The 18,220-nt window shown below is 38.9% G+C and overlaps 1 protein-coding gene across 1 annotated transcript in view; it reads left to right on the top strand.

Moving 5' to 3' along the window:
- Positions 1–18,220, top strand: part of psip1a (PC4 and SFRS1 interacting protein 1a) — a 39,461-nt gene that overhangs the window by 12,701 nt on the left and 8,540 nt on the right. Inside the window, exons 4-11 of the mRNA XM_072589138.1 lie at positions 836–970; positions 3,356–3,427; positions 7,719–7,785; positions 10,215–10,293; positions 12,159–12,402; positions 13,410–13,531; positions 13,860–13,930; positions 14,019–14,089. Of these exons, the coding sequence (XP_072445239.1) occupies positions 836–970; positions 3,356–3,427; positions 7,719–7,785; positions 10,215–10,293; positions 12,159–12,402; positions 13,410–13,531; positions 13,860–13,930; positions 14,019–14,089 (861 nt within the window). The remainder of the gene's footprint in view (positions 1–835; positions 971–3,355; positions 3,428–7,718; positions 7,786–10,214; positions 10,294–12,158; positions 12,403–13,409; positions 13,532–13,859; positions 13,931–14,018; positions 14,090–18,220) is intronic.

Raw genomic sequence — 18,220 nt, forward strand, 5'->3', positions numbered from 1 at the left:
CAGACTTGCCGTTTTTCAGAGACAGGTCTTCATTATCATTATAACATTCCACTTGGCTGTTTGTGACTGCCAACCTTATTTGCTGTGCTTTGTGCATTAGTGTGCATGCAATGCAAGCCTGAATTAAATCTTATTCTCTCTCTTCCCTCCCATAATACTTTACAATTATGCTAAATTGTAGTTAAGAATTAATGAACAATTGATCCTAACTTCCCTGCTGTAGTTATGTAAATTGCTATCTTGAAAATTAAATGCATAGACAGCAGCAGTGATAGAACAGAATTAATTTCTTGTCTGTTGAGTAATACTTGACTTCAAAGCCTACATTACCTTGAATTGCGGAATTAGATACATGTAATGGATATTCTGAGCAATAGTAAAGTATTTTATGCATTAAGCCTGGGTAAATATATTTATTATAGCTTAATAGATACAGCTTAATGTAATTTATCGTTTCACCATATTCTTGTTGTTTTAAGCATGTTTTTTCTTATAAAATGCCGGCAACAGTTGAGCACTTTCTCTCCCAAGTTGGGAATTTTCACGTGAACTTGGACAGTAAGCTTGCTGGTTTATCTCACACACACACAGACACAGGCACCACATGAAAGTGCTTTGTTTTGGTTTACACAAGGCATTGAAATTAAAACTTTACATTGGTCTTGATCTTCTGGCTCACTGGTCATTGAGTAATCAGAGGAGTCCAGCATTGGTACACACTCAGCAGTATCTGTCAATACTTTATAGTTTATAACATTCAATGGAATGAGGGTAGGTGGTGATTGAAGCTGTTCTGCAATGTTCATTAACTATTTACAATATTTGGACATCCTAGGGTTCTAATAAACGAGCTCGCAAGTTGTCAACTGATAAAGATGCTGAAGAGGGGAAGGAAACGGGTGGCTCAAATCTGGGTAAAGAGGAGTCTGATGCTGCAAGTTCACCAGAGTTTGACAAGCATAGTGATGATGTGAGTAAGATATAATCTTTGCATGATCATTGTATGCAACAGCCTTATTTAGTAATGTGAATTAAAGAACCAAGTAAAAAATATTTGGGTTTCTGTTCTTGCTGCCTTTGACCTGGTTAACACGTGCTCAGCTCTGTTTCCACACATGCATCATAGACCTAGCTCTCTGTAACCTTGAATGTTTTCACTTCTAATATTCGTCAGAATGCCTTCGTTTATATAGTGTCTTTGGAATAAAAAAACTTTCCAAATTCTTCGAAGGAGTATAATCAGACAAAAATTGACCCCAACTCAAAAATAAGATTTTCAAAAGTAGGGAAATGTCGAGAGGAAAAATTCACAGGAATATTTTCAGTGCATGACCAATATAATTTAATACTTTGAAAGGATTTAGAAAATGCTGTACCATAAAGCAATATAGCACAGAAGACTTGAAAACTGTCTTCTTGCAGACCCACAATGTTTCCCTTGAACAATTTATTCAATTTAACCTTGAACATTACTATTGAATTCATCTTAATCACCCTTTTAGTTCTTACAGAATTTTCATATCACTTTTTTGCTGGAAACTGTAAATCTGTGTTTTGTGGTCACTTACCTTTTGTACTACTTCAAACAATTTATTTACTCTTTACAAAGTTTCAATTAAATTTCCCCTTAATCTTTGGCTTCAGAGAGCAACCCCAGATTTAGTTTCACCCTGTAACTGAAGTTACGAATCTTTAGTATCATTCTATTAAAACTCTCCAACATCTCAAGAAATCTTTAACAATTTCCTAATTTGTAGTGCTCAGAAGTGAATAGAGTATGCCAGCTGGGGCCCAATCTATCATTTTGGGAGACTTCGCATGATTTATTCATTTGTCATCCTAAATCTTTATAATAAAGCCATGAATCCTACTTGTTTTTGTAGTAGCCTTCTCAAACTGTCTTCCCACAGTCAAACATTTGAGTGACTTTACTTGCAGATAGGTGATCCTGCATGATCCTAAAAATCATAAAATTTTCTTTGTAATCTTACTCATTCTTTCAACCATAGTTGGATAATTAAATACAAAATTTTATTTTGTAAGGATTTACATTTGTTAGATTTTAAAACATCTTGCCTAGTGTCAGCTACTTGAGATGCAAACGAAAATGCAGGTTTTGGCTGTGACCCCAGATAATATTTCTAGAAAAACATTTGCTAGCTTGTTGAATTCCTCTAATTCTGATTCTGTGAGAATACAAGTTCCCCACATGTCAACACACGTATAGAAACTCCATGAATTAAATACCTAGTAAATGAGTTGCTGAGAATAAAATGTAGCCTCTGAAAACCATAAGTCATCCTAGAGAAAATCTCAAGTGGTATCTATTGTTTACAGGTCTGAATGGGCTAATGCTTCATTGATTGCAATAAGCTTCATCACTGTCATGATGGCATGAAAAGTTGGTAGTCAAATAAAGTAGAATCTCCTGAGAGTTGGGCCTAAGACTGGATTTTCCGATAGTCTTTGTAGTCACGGCATATTATAATATGTAGTTGCAGAGATGCAATAAACTGTATCTGGTTTACTCTCCAAGACTCCCCTTGTTATACTAGAATGTAGGTACTCCCTATCAAGCTAGACCATGTAAGTCCCAAAGTACTTCAGAAGATATGGATAGCAGCACACAACAGAGTCCTCAGGTGGAGGAAGTATTTTGCTGCTTACGTTACACTATTGTATCAAATTTCATCTGCCATGTTTGTTTTTGTCTCCTTAGGCTACATTCTCAATTTGTTGATGTCTTTCGTGTCCTTATCTCAGTATCAAATTAGTTTTTGCACGTTCCACTTTTAGCCAGACTTCATCTGATAGCAATGAAAAATAACCACAGAAGACTATGTGACATTATTAACTTTAAAGGCTGATAAGATTTCTTTGTACACCTCCAAAATGAGGCTGTATCCATGCAGTCTGTATGGTGCTATGGTGGGATTTGTAATTGCCATCCTTTTACTATTATTAAGTGACCTTGTGCATTGTTTTGACTCTAAGATTCTGCTGCTTGATATCTCTGTGCTGTTTAAGGTGGAATGAAAAACCCTCTCCCATTCCTTTAAGTGCATTCTTAGTACAAATTTTTTGCTTTCTACATTGCATTTGAGCCAACACAATCTTTGTTGGGGTGCTTTTAATTGTATTGAGTCGATTCTAGAATATGCGGTGGCCTCTGTAGCACCCCTGCAAATGCACAGTGATCTTTTGCTTGAAGTAATTACCTTGAATGCCTAGGTTTAGGTTTATTTATACATTCAAAATTGTGCACCTGAACCTTGATTCATGTTTTTCTTATTTGCTACACAGGAGAGCTTGTCCTTCAGTCCATTTTGATGTTTTAATTTTTTTTTCTAAATAGGATACTTCTGCAAAGAAAGCTGCAGTAATGGAGCCTCCAAAGAAAGGTGCCAAGAGGGGACGAAAGAGAAAGGTATAGTTCAACATTAGTTTGTACAGAAGGAATTTTTGAGTTCTGTTCTGTCTAGACATTTCAAGAATGAACATGATAATTGCTTCTGGCATTGGGTATTTGCAGCTAAATCTAGGTTTACTTGTTAGACCAGGGTATTGAGTTAAAACATATATGCACATCTGTTGTATATAATTCTTCAAATGTTAAAATGTAGAATTAAGTGCAGAATGAATTGGTTGCTCTTGTTCTGGTGTCCATTTACATGAGACTGAATTATTACAGGACTGAGCGCAAGCCTTCCATCAGATGGGTTTAATTTGTCCCTACTAGTCCAAGATAGTCAGTCATTCATAAGTTACCCTCCACTGGTATCTGCTTATCAGTAGATGGGGTGGAAGATCTTGTGTAAACTTGTTAAACTTGTTATTAGATGCTATGCTCGGTCTCTTACAAACAGCCCCCAAATCTCCCTGAATTTGCCCTGAATCCATCCTGATTTCAGAGCCCCTTCTGTGTCCAGGCCCACATCTTGACGTGCTGCTGGAAGTAGCCTGCTATTCCCTCGCTTCCCTGGGTGCTGATCTCCATTGCGGTCTGTTTCAAACAAAGTTTTACCACTCAGAGTAAATGCTCCTCAATGCCCGTGCTAGGGAAGGGCCTCACACGTGCTCCTCAAGTCAGGAAAATCAGCATTGGAGAAGGGCAGAATCGCGCTTGCGCTGTTTTTCCTAATACTTAACAGAAACAAACATCAATTCATCACTTCCCCAATTCCCTTCTCTCCCAGTTCGAGCAAAGGACCTGGGGCCATGAGGAAAAGGCGGAGAACATATCAAGCTGGGGCTTTGTCCTTTTATAAGCTTCAATTGAGCTCATTCCTAGTCACATTAGTAACTCTTCCCTCTCGCTCTGTCAGAATCCAATGAGAAATCTGAGAAGGTGGAGGCATTTTGGTCCATGCAATGTTTTCTCCACTGTTCAATATCTTAAATTCTTACTGCTCTAATTGAACTATTAACTCCATTATTCACTCCTCACAACATGCAACCTATATTACCCTTGTACCAAATAATATGCAGTGGCATGATGTAAATTCTTAAAAAGGCAGAATGTGAAGGTTCTGATGAATTTGGTGGAACAATTGCATTGATCAAATCTGCGGGAAAAGAGCCCAGGGCTTAAGTAGCATCCAAGCCAAAGGTGTGTAATAACCTCACTCTGACTCTATACAAATACCGGTTTAAAGTTTTAGTGTGAGCCGTGCTGCAGACATAAACATTGTGATGTGTGGGTTATGCAAGGACAGGCCCCAGCTGTTCACAATATACACTAGTGATTTGGATATAGAAAGCAAATGTAATATTTTCATATTGAGAGATAATATAATGATAAATGTCTTGAGTAAGTCATAAGCCTCTTGTTTCAATAGGATTTGTACAGGCTTAGTTAATGGGCAAGGTAGACTTTTTTAAAAGAAAAAGATCACTTGTGTGACATGGCATCACTGACTGGGACAACATTGATTGCCCTTGCCTAGTTGTCCTTAAGAAGGTGGTGATGAGCAGCTTTCATGAACCACTGCAGACTGTGCATCTAGCTACGGCATACAATGTGGTTAGGGAGGAAGTTCCAGGATTTTGACCCAACGGTGCTGAAGGAATGGCCGATATATTTCCAAGACAGGATGGTGAGTGGTTTGGAGAGGGTCTTGCAGGGGTTGCTGTTCTTACGTGCGTGCTGACCTTGTCCTACTAGATGGTTGTTAGCTTGGAAGGTCATGTTCAAACAGCCTTGATGGATTTCTCTTGCCCGTCTTGCAGATGGGGCACATTGCCACTTTGAGCATCAATGGATGAAGGAGAGGATGTTTATGAATATATGCCAATCAAGCAGGGGATGTTTTTTATCCTGGAGGATATTCCTGGGAATGCATTTAGGAAAGTTTATTTCTCCGTTCCACCCAAATAAAAGGATTTTATTGGGATCGTACTATAGAATGCCCTAAATCAGCAGGAAATTGAAAAACACATCAATAACGAGATCTCAATTATTTGTAAGAATGATAGCATGGTTATAGTAGGGGACTTTGATTTTCCAAACATAGACTGGGGCTACCATAGTGTTAAGGGCTTGAATGGAGAGGAATTTTAAGTGTGTACGACAACATTTTATGATTCAGTATTTGAATGTATTGACGAGAGAAGTTGTGAAATTTGACCTACTCTTGGGAAATAAGACAGGTCAAGTGACTAAGGTGTCAGTGGGGGAGCGTGCTGGGGCCACTGACCGTAATTCTTTGTTTTAAAATAGTGATGGAAAAAGGTAGTCCAAATCTGAAAGTTAAAGTTCCAAGTTGGAGGAATGCCAATTTTAACGGTATTGGGCAAGAGCTTTCAAACGTTGATGGGGTGGATGTTTGCAGGTAAAGGGATGGCTGGAAAATGGGAAGCCTTCAAAAATGAGATAACAAGAATCCAGAGATGGTATGTTCCTGCTAGGGTGAAGGGCAAAGCTGGTAGGTGTAGAGAATGCTGGATGACTAGAGAAATTGAGGTTTTTTCGTCCAGAGTAAGAAGAAAGCATTGCAGGGATCGAGTGAATCCCTAGGAAAGTATGAAAGCAGTAAGAGATACTTAAGAGGGAATTCAGGAGGGCAAAAGATAGCTTTGGCAAATATGGTTAAGGAGAATTCAAAGGGATTCTATAAATACATAAAGGACAAAAGAATAACTAGAGAGAAAATAGGACCTCTTAAAGATCAGCAAGGCTGATGTGTGGGTCCATAGGATATGGGGGAGATACTAAATGAGTATATTGCATCTGTTTGCTGTGGAGAAGAATATGGAAGATAGAGAAAGTGGGGAAATAAACAGTGACATCTTGGAAACTGTCCATATTACAGACGAGTTGGTGCTGGAATTCTTAAACACAAAGTTGGATAGGTATCAGTTGGACCTGATCAGGTATATCTGGAGTGTCGGAGGCTGAGGGATGATCTTATGAAGGTTTATAAAATCATAGAATCCCTACAATATGGAAACAGGTCCTTTGGCCCAACAAGTCCACACCAACGGTCCAAAGAGTATCCCACCAAACCCATTCCCCTACCCTATTACTTGACATTTACCCCTGACTAGTACACCTAACCTACATATCCCTGAACACTATGGACAATTTAGCATAGCCAGTTCACCTGACATGCACATCTTTGGATTGTGGGAGGAAACTGGAGCACCCGGCAGAAACCTACGCAGACAAGGGGAGAATGTGCAAACTCCACACAGACAGGTGCCTGAGGCTAGAATTGAATCCGGATCCCTGGCGCTGTGAGGCAGCAGTGCTCGCCACTGTGCCACCTCATGAGGGGCCTGGATAGGGTGAATAGGCAAGGACTTCTCCCCGAGTTGGGGGAGTCCAAATCTAGAGGGTGTAGGTTTAAGGTGAGGAGGGGAAAAATGTAAAAGGGATCTAAAGGGCAACTTTTCCATGGCAGAGTGGGGTGTGTATATGCATTGAGCTGCCAGAGGAAGAGGTAGAGGATGGTACAGTTACAGTATTTAAAAGGCATCTGGTTGGCTATATGAATAGGAAGGACTTGAGAGATATGGGCCAAATGCTAGCAAACTGGACTAGATTTATTTAGGATATCTGGTTCACGTGGATGAATTGGACCAAGGAGTCTGTTTCTATGCTGTACAGCTCTATGACTCCATGTCTGGCCTTTGTTCCATACCTTACTGCCATTGAGTTCTGGAAGAGAAGAGATGTGCGGTTTTGTTTAACATATACCTTCTGTGGATCATTCTGATAGTCCTTCTGCATTAGAGGTTGCATCAAAAGTCAATTCACACAAATGACTATCATTGTTGGGCATGCGCTGCAAGATTATTTTCCTGCACAAAGTTGGGTGGCATGGTGGCTCAGTGGTTAGTAGGGCACCAGGAACTTGGATTCAATCATAGGCTTGGGTGATTGTGTGGAGTTTGCACATTTGTCCTGTACCTACCAAGTCTCATCCAGGCGCTCTGGTTTTTTCCCCACAGTTCAAAAATGTGCAGGATAGGTGTATTGGGATGTAGTGTCCAGGGATGTGCAGGCTAGGTAGGTTAGCCATGGTAAAAGTGAGATTGCAGCGACAGACTCTCTTCAAAAGGACAGTGCACACTGGATAGTTGTAATTCCCTGATTCTATGGTGCATGTACGTTATAAAGAAACTTAAGTTACAGTTCCATCACACATTGTGGTCACAGGTTTATTTAAAATTGAGTTAACTTTGATCTGAAATGTATAAACCTTTTTTACATTTAGATTGACCAAGTAGATGTTGGTTCAGAATCTGAAACTGAAAAGCAGAGCGCCAAGCGGAAGAAACAAGGTGTGTAATTTCTTTCCAATCCTCCAGTCAAGCTGGATTGAGCACAGGCAGAATTGGCTGAATGTTGCTGAAGTGTATTACAGTTAAGAATCAAGGCAGAAATGTCATTGTCAAAATGCAGAACAACAGAGCAATCTTAAATATAAGCAAAACTTGTTGGAAATGCTCAGGTCTCATCATCTGAGGGGAGAGAAATAGAATTCACATTTAAGGTCTGTGACTTTTTGTGAAGGCTGAAATACATTACAGATATAATTTCTAAGCAAGTGTAAGTGTGAGGAGAGTAGGGTTGGAAGAGAAAAGGGCAGAAGGCAGGTGTCTTCGATGGAAGACAGATCTGATTTAATGAATGGAATGATTACAAATAACAGCTGCCTACATTTTAAAAAAAAGGAGCAGTGGTGTCTGGATAGCTGCAAAGACGCCTATGTGTACATCCTTTGGATTTATTGGGATGGTGCAGCTGGCTGAGAACGGAGTACTGAGTGAGACAGAGAAATAGAATGGTGAGTAACCAGCAGCTTAGGACAAACTTGTGGACTGAGCAGAGGTATTCAACAAAATGATGACCTAATTTGCATTTGGTTCCCTTGTATAGAGTGGATTGTTTTATGAGCATCAAACACATTTTAATTTTACTTCTTTCAATATTGTATCACCTGGAAAAGGTATTAGGATCCCAGATGGTGGGACGGGAGGTAAAAGGACAGATGTTGGATCTTACAGTTTGGGAAGCACTGAGTTGATGGGCGTGAAGGAAGTGGAACAGGATGTTGCCATTGAATGTGGAGGCTGGTTGCTGTGAAAGGTGAGACCAAGGAGTAGTATGTTGTTGAGGGGGACTCGGTGAGATTGGAAATCTAGGCAGTAGAACATGTGGCTGAGTTTCTTGGCTGAAGTTGGAAGACAGGCATATCTAGAGCATTGGTGTGAAAGGGTGATAGTGTGAGAGTAAATGTGACATGATAGAAAACTTACAAGTATGAAATAGTCACACCCCCTTCTCACCACCTGTGGGAGTGTCGGCTTATAGAGATAATTGGTGAAGAGCCAATTCCTGAAAATGAAGGTGGCAAAATTGAGAGAGGAAATTGAAGAATACGTGACATGATGGTGGATATTATCACTTTTCACTTCAAGATGAGAGGTGTTGATGACAGCAGTGTATATCATCAGTGTATTAGAAGATGACACAGAGAAGGGAGAAATAATATTGGAGCAATAAATTTTCCAGGAACGCCATGAAAGTCTAGGTATAGCCTGGACCTAAATGGGTTCACATAATGACATCATTTTAATTTGGAAGAAGTGAGACAAATCTATGAAAACTTTTTAAAATCAGGCAGAATGATGGTGCAATGAGCCTCATTCACCACTATCCCCCTCTGCCTGGCTGAATAAATTATTATTTTTCATCTGACAAAGTGTGACATTTGAAGCAAAAAGTATTATTCTCATCATCAATATGTCTGCTATTTTATAAGGGATGAAGTATTTCATAAAGTGGAGAATATTTTTCCCCTAGAGTGAAGTTGTGTCCTTATATGGAGATTGTTTTAAGGGATTGACATGAAAATCCAATTCAGTTTTTTTCATTGCGTATTGCTGGATCTAAACTGAAAACCTGGGAAGTCTGGCTGTTGAAAAATTAAATGAAGTCTTTGGTCACGGGCCAGTTTGTGTTGAGCTTTGGAAGTGGTGATGCATGTTTGCATTTCTTAAAATAGTGGGCAAGTTTTGAATGCAACAATTAAGGCTACGTTTGCTTAATACAGCCGAGAGAAACGTGGTATAGATGAAATAGGGGCTGTCTGATGGGGCTATATATTCACTTTATGTAAACCATTCTAAAGTACCAGTAAGACTTGTACAATTTTCAGTTTGTACAGAGGAACCTCGATTATCCGAATATCGGATTATCAGTCATGATCGCAAGGTCCCAGGGCTTGGCTAAACTGTTATCCGGCATTTGATTATCCGGAATTCGATTAATTGAACGACATACTCCCCACCTGTGTCCTTCGGATAATCGAGGTTCCTCTATATCTATTTTAGTGTTAGTGTTTTAAAATTTTAAACCAGCAGAAGAGAAATACAAATGTTTTGTTAGCCTGAAACTTAACACAAATCATCATTTGGGAAAAGGATCACTCGAGATCCGTCTGATAGATTTAACTTGGCTTTGAATTAAATGCATCGCTGACTTTATTCTAGTGTTGTTGATTAAGTTAGCTTTTCAAAAAAAAATTTGTGCTCTTTGATATTTTTTCCACGTGTGCACATGCAACTTGCAGCTAGTTTTAGATGCATGTGGTTGTTTTCGCAAATATGAATAGTATACTTTGCAGTCTTTTATGTGGCAGTGTTTTGAGTGCTACATCTGTCAAGATCTCATCTTTATGCATCTCTCTGTGCTTTTCTGCTTGCAGCTGTTGAGGTGAAGACTCCAAAACCTAGAGGAAGGCGACCTAAAGCCATGATAATGGCTGCACGCACAGGCGATGAAAGGTTAGCTGGTTCAACATTCATTGTTTAAGACTTTCAGGGTTAACGAAACCTTAACTTTTCATTGTTTGAATCATTCAGCATGATCTGAATCTAATATCTGTCTCAACAGTATGGAGTGCTGAATGAATGGCAGGTCACTAGGAAGCTCACAGGAACAGAAGGATCTTGGAGTGCTTGTCCACAGATCCCTGAAGGTGGCATGTTATATTAATTAGTTGGTTAAGAAGAAATATGGAACACTTGCCTCATCAGTCATGGGGTAGATTATTAGAGCACCGAGGTTTATACAAAATTATGCAAAATTTTGGTTAAGCCAAGCTGGAGTACTGTGCAGTTCTGGTCACCCCACTATAAGATGATGTGATTGCAATGGCAGAGGTGCAGAGCAGAGTCATCAGGATATTGAATGAGATGGAGCGTTTTAGTTATGGTGAGAGAATGGATTAAGCTTGGGTTGTTTTCTTTAGAGAAGGCTGAGAAGGGAACTGATTGCGATTTATCAGAGCGAGTAGCATGGACAGGGGGTAGGAAACAGCTGTTCCCTTTAGTTGTAGAGTCAGTAATGATAGGGCATAATTTTAATGCGAAGGACAGGAAGTTTAGAGGGAATCTGATGGAAATATTTTTCACCCAGAGGATGTTGGGAATCTGCCTGGGAGGGTAGTCAAGGTAGAGCACCTCCCAACTTTTAAAAAGGAGTTGGATGAGTACTTGAACAGTCAAGACTTTGGGCCAAGTCCTGGAAAATGGGATTAACATTGGCATTGACTTGTTGGGTCCAAAAGCCTCTTCTGTGCTCTGTGACTCTGAAAGGCTGGGTGAGGACATTATTTTGCTTTATTTTTAGGGAAGTTATATATTATGAGCAATACTGCAGTTTCAAAGAAATACTTAAATTTTATGTAGCTCCTTTCAAGAGCTGAGGATACCCAAAACACTTTATAGCCAGTGAATAAAACATTTCCCGAATGATCATTCTTGTAATGTAGAGAACATAGCAGCCAGGTTGCAATTTCAGAATCTGTATTGGACTAACATTGGTTGAGTGAAAGTCTGTTTTGTGCCATATTAGTTATTCAAAATTGAAAGGTTGATGGTAGAAGTGGTACAATCCACAATTTTACCCTCTTTGCCATCAAGTAAATTATGCTGGTGTTCGGTAGATTCCCTTGTGAAATATGCTGAAACATTTATTGTATCCACTTTAGGTCTTTTGGGTCTTTGATTCAATACCTCATCTGAAAGATGTACAACTTCAGGTTTTTTTTAGTATACTACATTGTATAATTTATTTCAAGATTTTATTAATTTCCTTGTCACCAATCTTGTTGATACTGTTTGTGAGAAGCTAACACTGTTGGGAACATCAAAAGCATTAAAAAAGTGCTAAGCAGTCTTTTGAGCTGTTCTAGCATTCATTTAGACAATGGTTGATCTGTACTACAGCTGCAGTTTCCATCTGTGCCCCATAGCTCTTAAATCTATCAATTTAAAATTTTACTTCACCCAACATTTACCACCTTACTATTTACTGATATCCCTCTAATATTGAGATTAGATCCTCTCAAAATGGCTAAAATTCTCCAGTTCTGAGGAAGGGCCACTCAACCCAAAACATCAACTCTTATTTCTCTGCACAAATGCTGCCAGGTCTGATGAGCTTTTCCAGCAGTTTCTATGTTTGTCTTTGATTAAGAATTGATCCTCTTATGAAATGGAATCGAGAGAGATAAGAGGAAATGGGATGAGTTGAAAGTTGTGACCAAGTGGATGTCTTGTCCACTAAAACCTTTGTTTCTGAGTTCCACTGTTGCTTGTTTTGAAGTATGAATTTTTTGTAGCTGATGTTTTGTATGTTCTGCCAGTGAGAATGATGATATGAACAAAGCTGAGGTGAAGAAGGCAGCCTTGGAAGAAAAACGAAAGAAACAACATGAGCAAAAGAAAGTGAAGGAGGAGGAAGAGAAGAAAGAGGATAAAAAGAATGACAAACCAAAAAAAGAACTAGTTAAAAAGGAAGGAAAGAAGGACCTTGCAGAACCTAAGAGGAGGAGAAGCACCAAGACCAAGTCAACTTCAGAGTCCGAAGAGGAGGAACCAGAAGATGGAGTAAGCACTGTTTGACATCTAAAAGTACAGACAACAGCATAGGATTTCATTTTCTTGAACCTGCTTTATGTTTGGCTGATTCCCCTCAGGTTACACTGATGGGATGTCTATTTTCCGAATATTTCTTCTGGTCTGCTGGAGTATGTTTGAAAATCAGAGAATTATTAGACTTCCAGTAACTTGATTTCCCAGCGTCTGTTCTTGATGAGTAGAGAAATGGATTTGGAATGGATTAATTATGCACAGTTTGGAAGTTGGTTCTTTTGAAGTCCATTAAGAATGATGGATGTGTTAACACACGTTAATACCTCTGCTAAGTGGTGGGACAGTTTATTTTAACTTGCAGGATGTTTTTTGTCAGGAAATAAATTTGAGAACAATAGCTGGGAATCTTTTCCCAAAACAAAACGGGGACTTGTTGGGCCAAAGGGCCTGTTTCCACACTGTAGGGAATCTAATCTAATAAAACAAGTGTAAGAAACTGATCTGTGTTTTCTACTGTGGCCTAGAACAACTGCTGCTGTTGCATATAGATACAATTGTAATGGATTGTTACGTTTATGAAGAGCTACGAAATGCATATGGTAAAGTTCCATGTTCTGTGGTTACCCTTGAAAGACCTAATGATGTAGTTCTTGATGTCCCACTTCCTGCTCCAAAAAAGCAATTGTCACCACCAAGCTTTCAGCCTGAAGAGGAGACCAGAATCATTCTAACCATTCAGTTGTCCACCAGCTTTAATTGTAGAATCAAGATCTGTTCTTGCTGCTGACTGTGACAAGTTTATCTTTGTGGATTGTGCAGTTGTTCACTTAGCAGGAGAAATTCCTGCTTTGTGAGACAATAGAATCATGCTGTTGTTTGCTCACTTTTTTCAGATTAGCACCATCAGCCCTAAGATAACTTTCATTAACTTTGACATGCATTCCTCTAATACAGCTTTATCTTGTTTTTGTTTGATTTTGCTCATGTATAACATTTTTGTTTGTTCACCATTATGCTCAAAGGAAGAGAAAACCAAAAAAACAAAGTGGGATGCTGCTAATAGAAGAAATCTAATGAAAAAACAAAATGAAAGGGAACAGGAAGAAAAGCTGTGCAAAGTGGAGGAAAGCAAAAAAGATGAGCAGTAAGTACCAGATTCTGTTGATAAATTCTTCCATGTTGAACATGATGCATGTTGATTATTGAAATAATTTGGATCTGACACATCTTCAGATCTTCTTTTAGGAATAGAAATGAGTGCTTTGTGAAATATTTGTAATTCATCAGTGTTGTGAAGTTCATTTTGAAATAATATGTTTCCATAAAACCTTTGGGGATCCCAGTTTTGGGAAAGGAATCCCTTTTGACTGAAAGTTCTAAACTTGGATGCGGTGGTTGTTTTCCTCTCGTCAGGTGAAACCAATTGCATAAGTATAGTTCATCTGTTAACTTCGATTTATCTTTCCTTCCAGGCAAACCAAAGAGGAGAAAGAAGGAAAGAGAGAAGAAAAACTCAACTTCAAGAAAATAGAAAAAAAAAGAGGTGTCTGTTTAGATTCATTGCAGTACTAATAGAAAAGCTGACTGAATTTTATTTCACAAAATATGACTTCCTTTACCTTGGTTCACAGAAATGTCAATGGAATTGAGACTTCAAAAGTTGCACAGTGAAATTAAATTATCACTGAAGATCGACAAGCCTGTGAGTACTCAGTAGTTGAATACAACATTGGATCTGTGCCTGATTGGTGTAAATTTTGTGATGAAGAGAACGATTGTAAGTTCAATTTCTGAATAATAGAGCTGTGATTGATTTATTTTGTTGTATATGTTTATGTACTTTTTAACTATTTGACAATTGTTTCAAGTAGACACTTCAGAATAGTTTTGTAATTTTGTAATTTATCAGGATTGTCACCTTTTATCTTGTAATTTTGTGAACATACAGACTTATGTTCAAAATAAGAACAAGAATGCGTGGCTCTGGCATTCAAATAAGACCCTTCGGCTGATCTGATTAATTTACACCCCTGAACCTTGCACTCCCTTACTTCTCAAGAATCTACATACTGTTGCCTGAAATATATTCAAGGGTTCCACTGCCTTTTGAGGAAGAAGGTTCAACGGCATTTCTGTCAGAAAAAAATGTTTTCTTCTATCACAGTTTTAAATATGTGGCCCCTTATTTTAAAATAGCAATGCCTGGTTCTAGGCTCTGTCAGGAGAGAAAATTTCTTTTGCATAGGAAACCTAACAAGACCCCTTAGGAGCTTGTATGTTTCAATCAACTTGCTTCTTGCCCATCTTAACTCCAGTGAATAAATGTTTAGTGTGTCTAACCTTTCCTCACAAAACAAGCTGTCCATTCCAGGTATGAACCTGGTAAACCTTATCTGAATTGCTTCCAATTCATTTGCAACCTTCCTCAAAGGAGACCGGTACTCTGTACAGTATTCCAGATGTGGTCACCTGTACAACTGAATTAAATCTTTTCACTTCTGTATTCAACTTGCCTCGTGATAAATTATAAACAGTCAATTAGCTTGCCTAATTACTTACTGTACCTGCACACTCTCTCTAACTTTTTATAATTCATACACTAGCATACACAGATCCCCTCTGCATTTCAGAGTTATGCAGTCTCTCACTGTTTAGATAATATGCTTTTTTTATTCTTTCTGCCAAAATGAACATTTTTTTTCATCTTTTCCCACATTATCCTCCATTTGCCAGATATTTGCCCACTCATTTCACTGAAAACTTCATAGAATGCTTTCAGGGTAGCATCTTAGAACATCATGCCCTGGAATTGGCCAGAGCGTTGGCTGTATTAGGTCTGATATAGTGTAATAAACTAGTATTAATTCATCTTGCTGAGAAGGGCTCTTTGGACAGCAGCCACCATAATATGACTGAATGTTCTGTTCAGTTTGCGGGAGAGAGGAGCAGGTTTGAGACTATTTTTAAACATTTTAAATGGTGGAAGTTATATGGGCATGAAAGCAGAGCTGGCTGAAGTGAAGTGACTAGATTAGATTAGATTACTTAGTGTGGAAACAGGCCCTTCGGCCCAACAAGTCCACGCCGCCCCGCCGAAGCACAACCCACCCATACCCCTACATCTACCCCTTACCTAACACTACGGGCAACTTAGCATGGCCAATTCACCTGACCTGCACATCTTTGGACTGTGGGAGGAAACCGGAGCATCCGGAGGAAACCCACGCAGACACGGGGAGAATGTGCAAACTCCACGCAGTCAGTCGCCTGAGGTGGGAATTGAACCCAGGTCTCTGGCGCTGTGAGGCAGCAGTGCTAGCCACTGTGCCATCGTGCTGCCCACAAATTAGGTTAAAGCACAGGCTAATAAAGATGCAGTAGCAGCCATTTAATGGGATATTTCAGAATATACAGAATATGTTCCAATGACTAAGAAAATGCTAAGGGATGAGCCCACTATCTGTGGTTAACTAGAATGGTTAAAGTGGAGTCACTGGTAGATAGGATAGTGAAGAAGGCAGTTGGTATGCTTTTCTTTATTGGTCAGAGCATTGAGTATAGGAGTTGGGAGGTCATGTTGCAGTTGTACAGGACATTGGTTAGGCCATTTTTGGAATATTGCATGCAGTTCTGGTCTCCCTCCTTTGGGAAGGATGTTAAGAAACTTGAAAGAGTTCGGAAAAGATTTACAAGGATGTTGCCAGGGTTGGATGGTTTGAGGTATAGGGAGAGGCTGAATAGGCTGGCACTGTTTTCCCTGGAATGTTGGAGGCTGAAGGGTGATATGTTTATAAAATCATGGACATGGATAGAGTAAGTAGACAAAATCTTTTCCCTGGGTTAGGGGAGTCCAGAACGAGAGATCATAGATTTAGGGTGAGAGGGGTAAAATTTAAAAGGGACCGAAGGGGCAACTTTTTCATGCAGAGGGTGGTGAGTGTATGGAATGACTTGCCAGAAGAAGTAGTGGAGGCTGGTACAATTACACAATTACATCTTTAAAAGGCAACTGGATGGTATATAAATAGGAAGAGTTTAGAGGAATATGGGTCAAGCCAATGGGACTAGATTAGTTTAGGATATCTGGGCAAGTTGGATCGAAGGGTTGTTTCTGTGCTGTATATTTCTATGACTCTAAAAAAGCATAGAATTCTCCCAAAACTGGTGAATAGTCAAAAACTTGGACAGTATATTGAAAACAAAGCACAATGACTAAAATTTAATGGAGGGGAAAATGGGTTACAAGAGAAAGCTAGTCAGAAACACAAAAATAACTATAGTAAGAATTTCTATAAATATGTAAAGGAGAGTTAACCAAATGAGAGAAATGAGACTTAATGAAGAATTAATACTGAAAAATAATGCATAATGAATTAAACAGGTATTTTGCAGTAGTCTTCATTATGAAGGATATAAATAACATCTCAGGAACAATGATAAAGCAAGAAATGGGGAGGGGATATCACAATCACCAGAGAAACCGTATTAAGTAAATTGTTTGAGCTTTGGCTCAACAAATGTATGGGTCCAATGGATATTATCCTGCAGTCTGCAGAGAAATAGGCAGTGAATTGCTTGGTGCACTGGTTTAAATTTTTCAAAGCTCCCTTGCTTCAGAGATAGTCTAATTTAACTGGAAGATAGTAAAGATAACTTTTTTTTTAAATTCAAAAATGGAAGAAGATAGTAAGCAGGAACCAAAAGCCAGTTGACGTGACATCTGTCATAGAAATAAACTTTAGATGCTGTTGATGTTATAGCAAGGCATTTGGAAAAGTTCAAGAATATCAGGCAAAGTCAGCATTGTTTTGAGAAAAGGAAGTCCCGCTTGACCAATCTATTGAAGTTCTTTGAAGAAGTTCTAGGAGAGATTATTAAAGTGGAGAGGATTCCGAAAAAAGTTACCAGGAATATTGAGATATAAAAGTAGGCTGGGACCTTTTTCACTGGAGCTTAAGAGTTTGAGGGGTGACCCTATTGAGGTTATAAACTCATGAGGGACATTGATAAGGTGAATTAGGAATGGGAATGACATGGATCGTTTCCCTAAGGTGGGGGAGTTCAAAACAAGGGGACATATTTTTAAGGTGAGAGGAGAAAGATGTGAAAAGGACATGAGGGGCAACTCAGTGGTTCATGTATGGAATGTGCCAGAGAAAGTGGTGAATGTAGGTACGGTTTAGAACATTTAAAAGATTTGGATAAGATCATGAATAGGAAAAGTTTGGAGGGATATGGTGCTAGTTTAGAGACTGGTTAGATCGAAGGGTCAGTTTCCATTCTGTGTCCCTGACTCTAAGTAATGTGCTGTGATCAAAGGAGAACCAGTGGCTGTACTATAGTTAAATTTCTAGAAGGCAAAGTGGTAAGGTACTACATCAACGATTATTTTGGAAAGTAAATGCTCATGGTAAAGGTTTAGCATATAGAATGGTGAGGAGATTGACTAATGAGAAGCAGAGAGTAGATGTAAATGGATCTTTTTCAGTGCAACGATCTATGGAATTTGATTGAGACTCCCCAAACTTATGAAACTTGTCACCTGTTCCCATTGCTAACAGATGTCCCTATCAGTCTGACATACAGTCAAGACCGTGAAAATGAAAACAGAAAATGATAGAAAAACTCACCAGGTCTGGTAACATCTGTGGAAGAGAAAATGTCAGTACTCATATTGAAGTCATATGGTCTCTCTCTGCACAACTGCTACCACACCTGGCCAGCTTCTCCAGCACTTTTTTAAAATTTCAGATATCCAGTATTTGCAGTACTTTATTCTTGTTGTTGTGAATAAAAACAATTGCAAAACTAATAACCTATTGCAGCATGTCAT

Source organism: Chiloscyllium punctatum, chromosome 2, assembly GCF_047496795.1.
Source record: "Chiloscyllium punctatum isolate Juve2018m chromosome 2, sChiPun1.3, whole genome shotgun sequence".
NCBI lineage: Eukaryota > Metazoa > Chordata > Chondrichthyes > Orectolobiformes > Hemiscylliidae > Chiloscyllium > Chiloscyllium punctatum.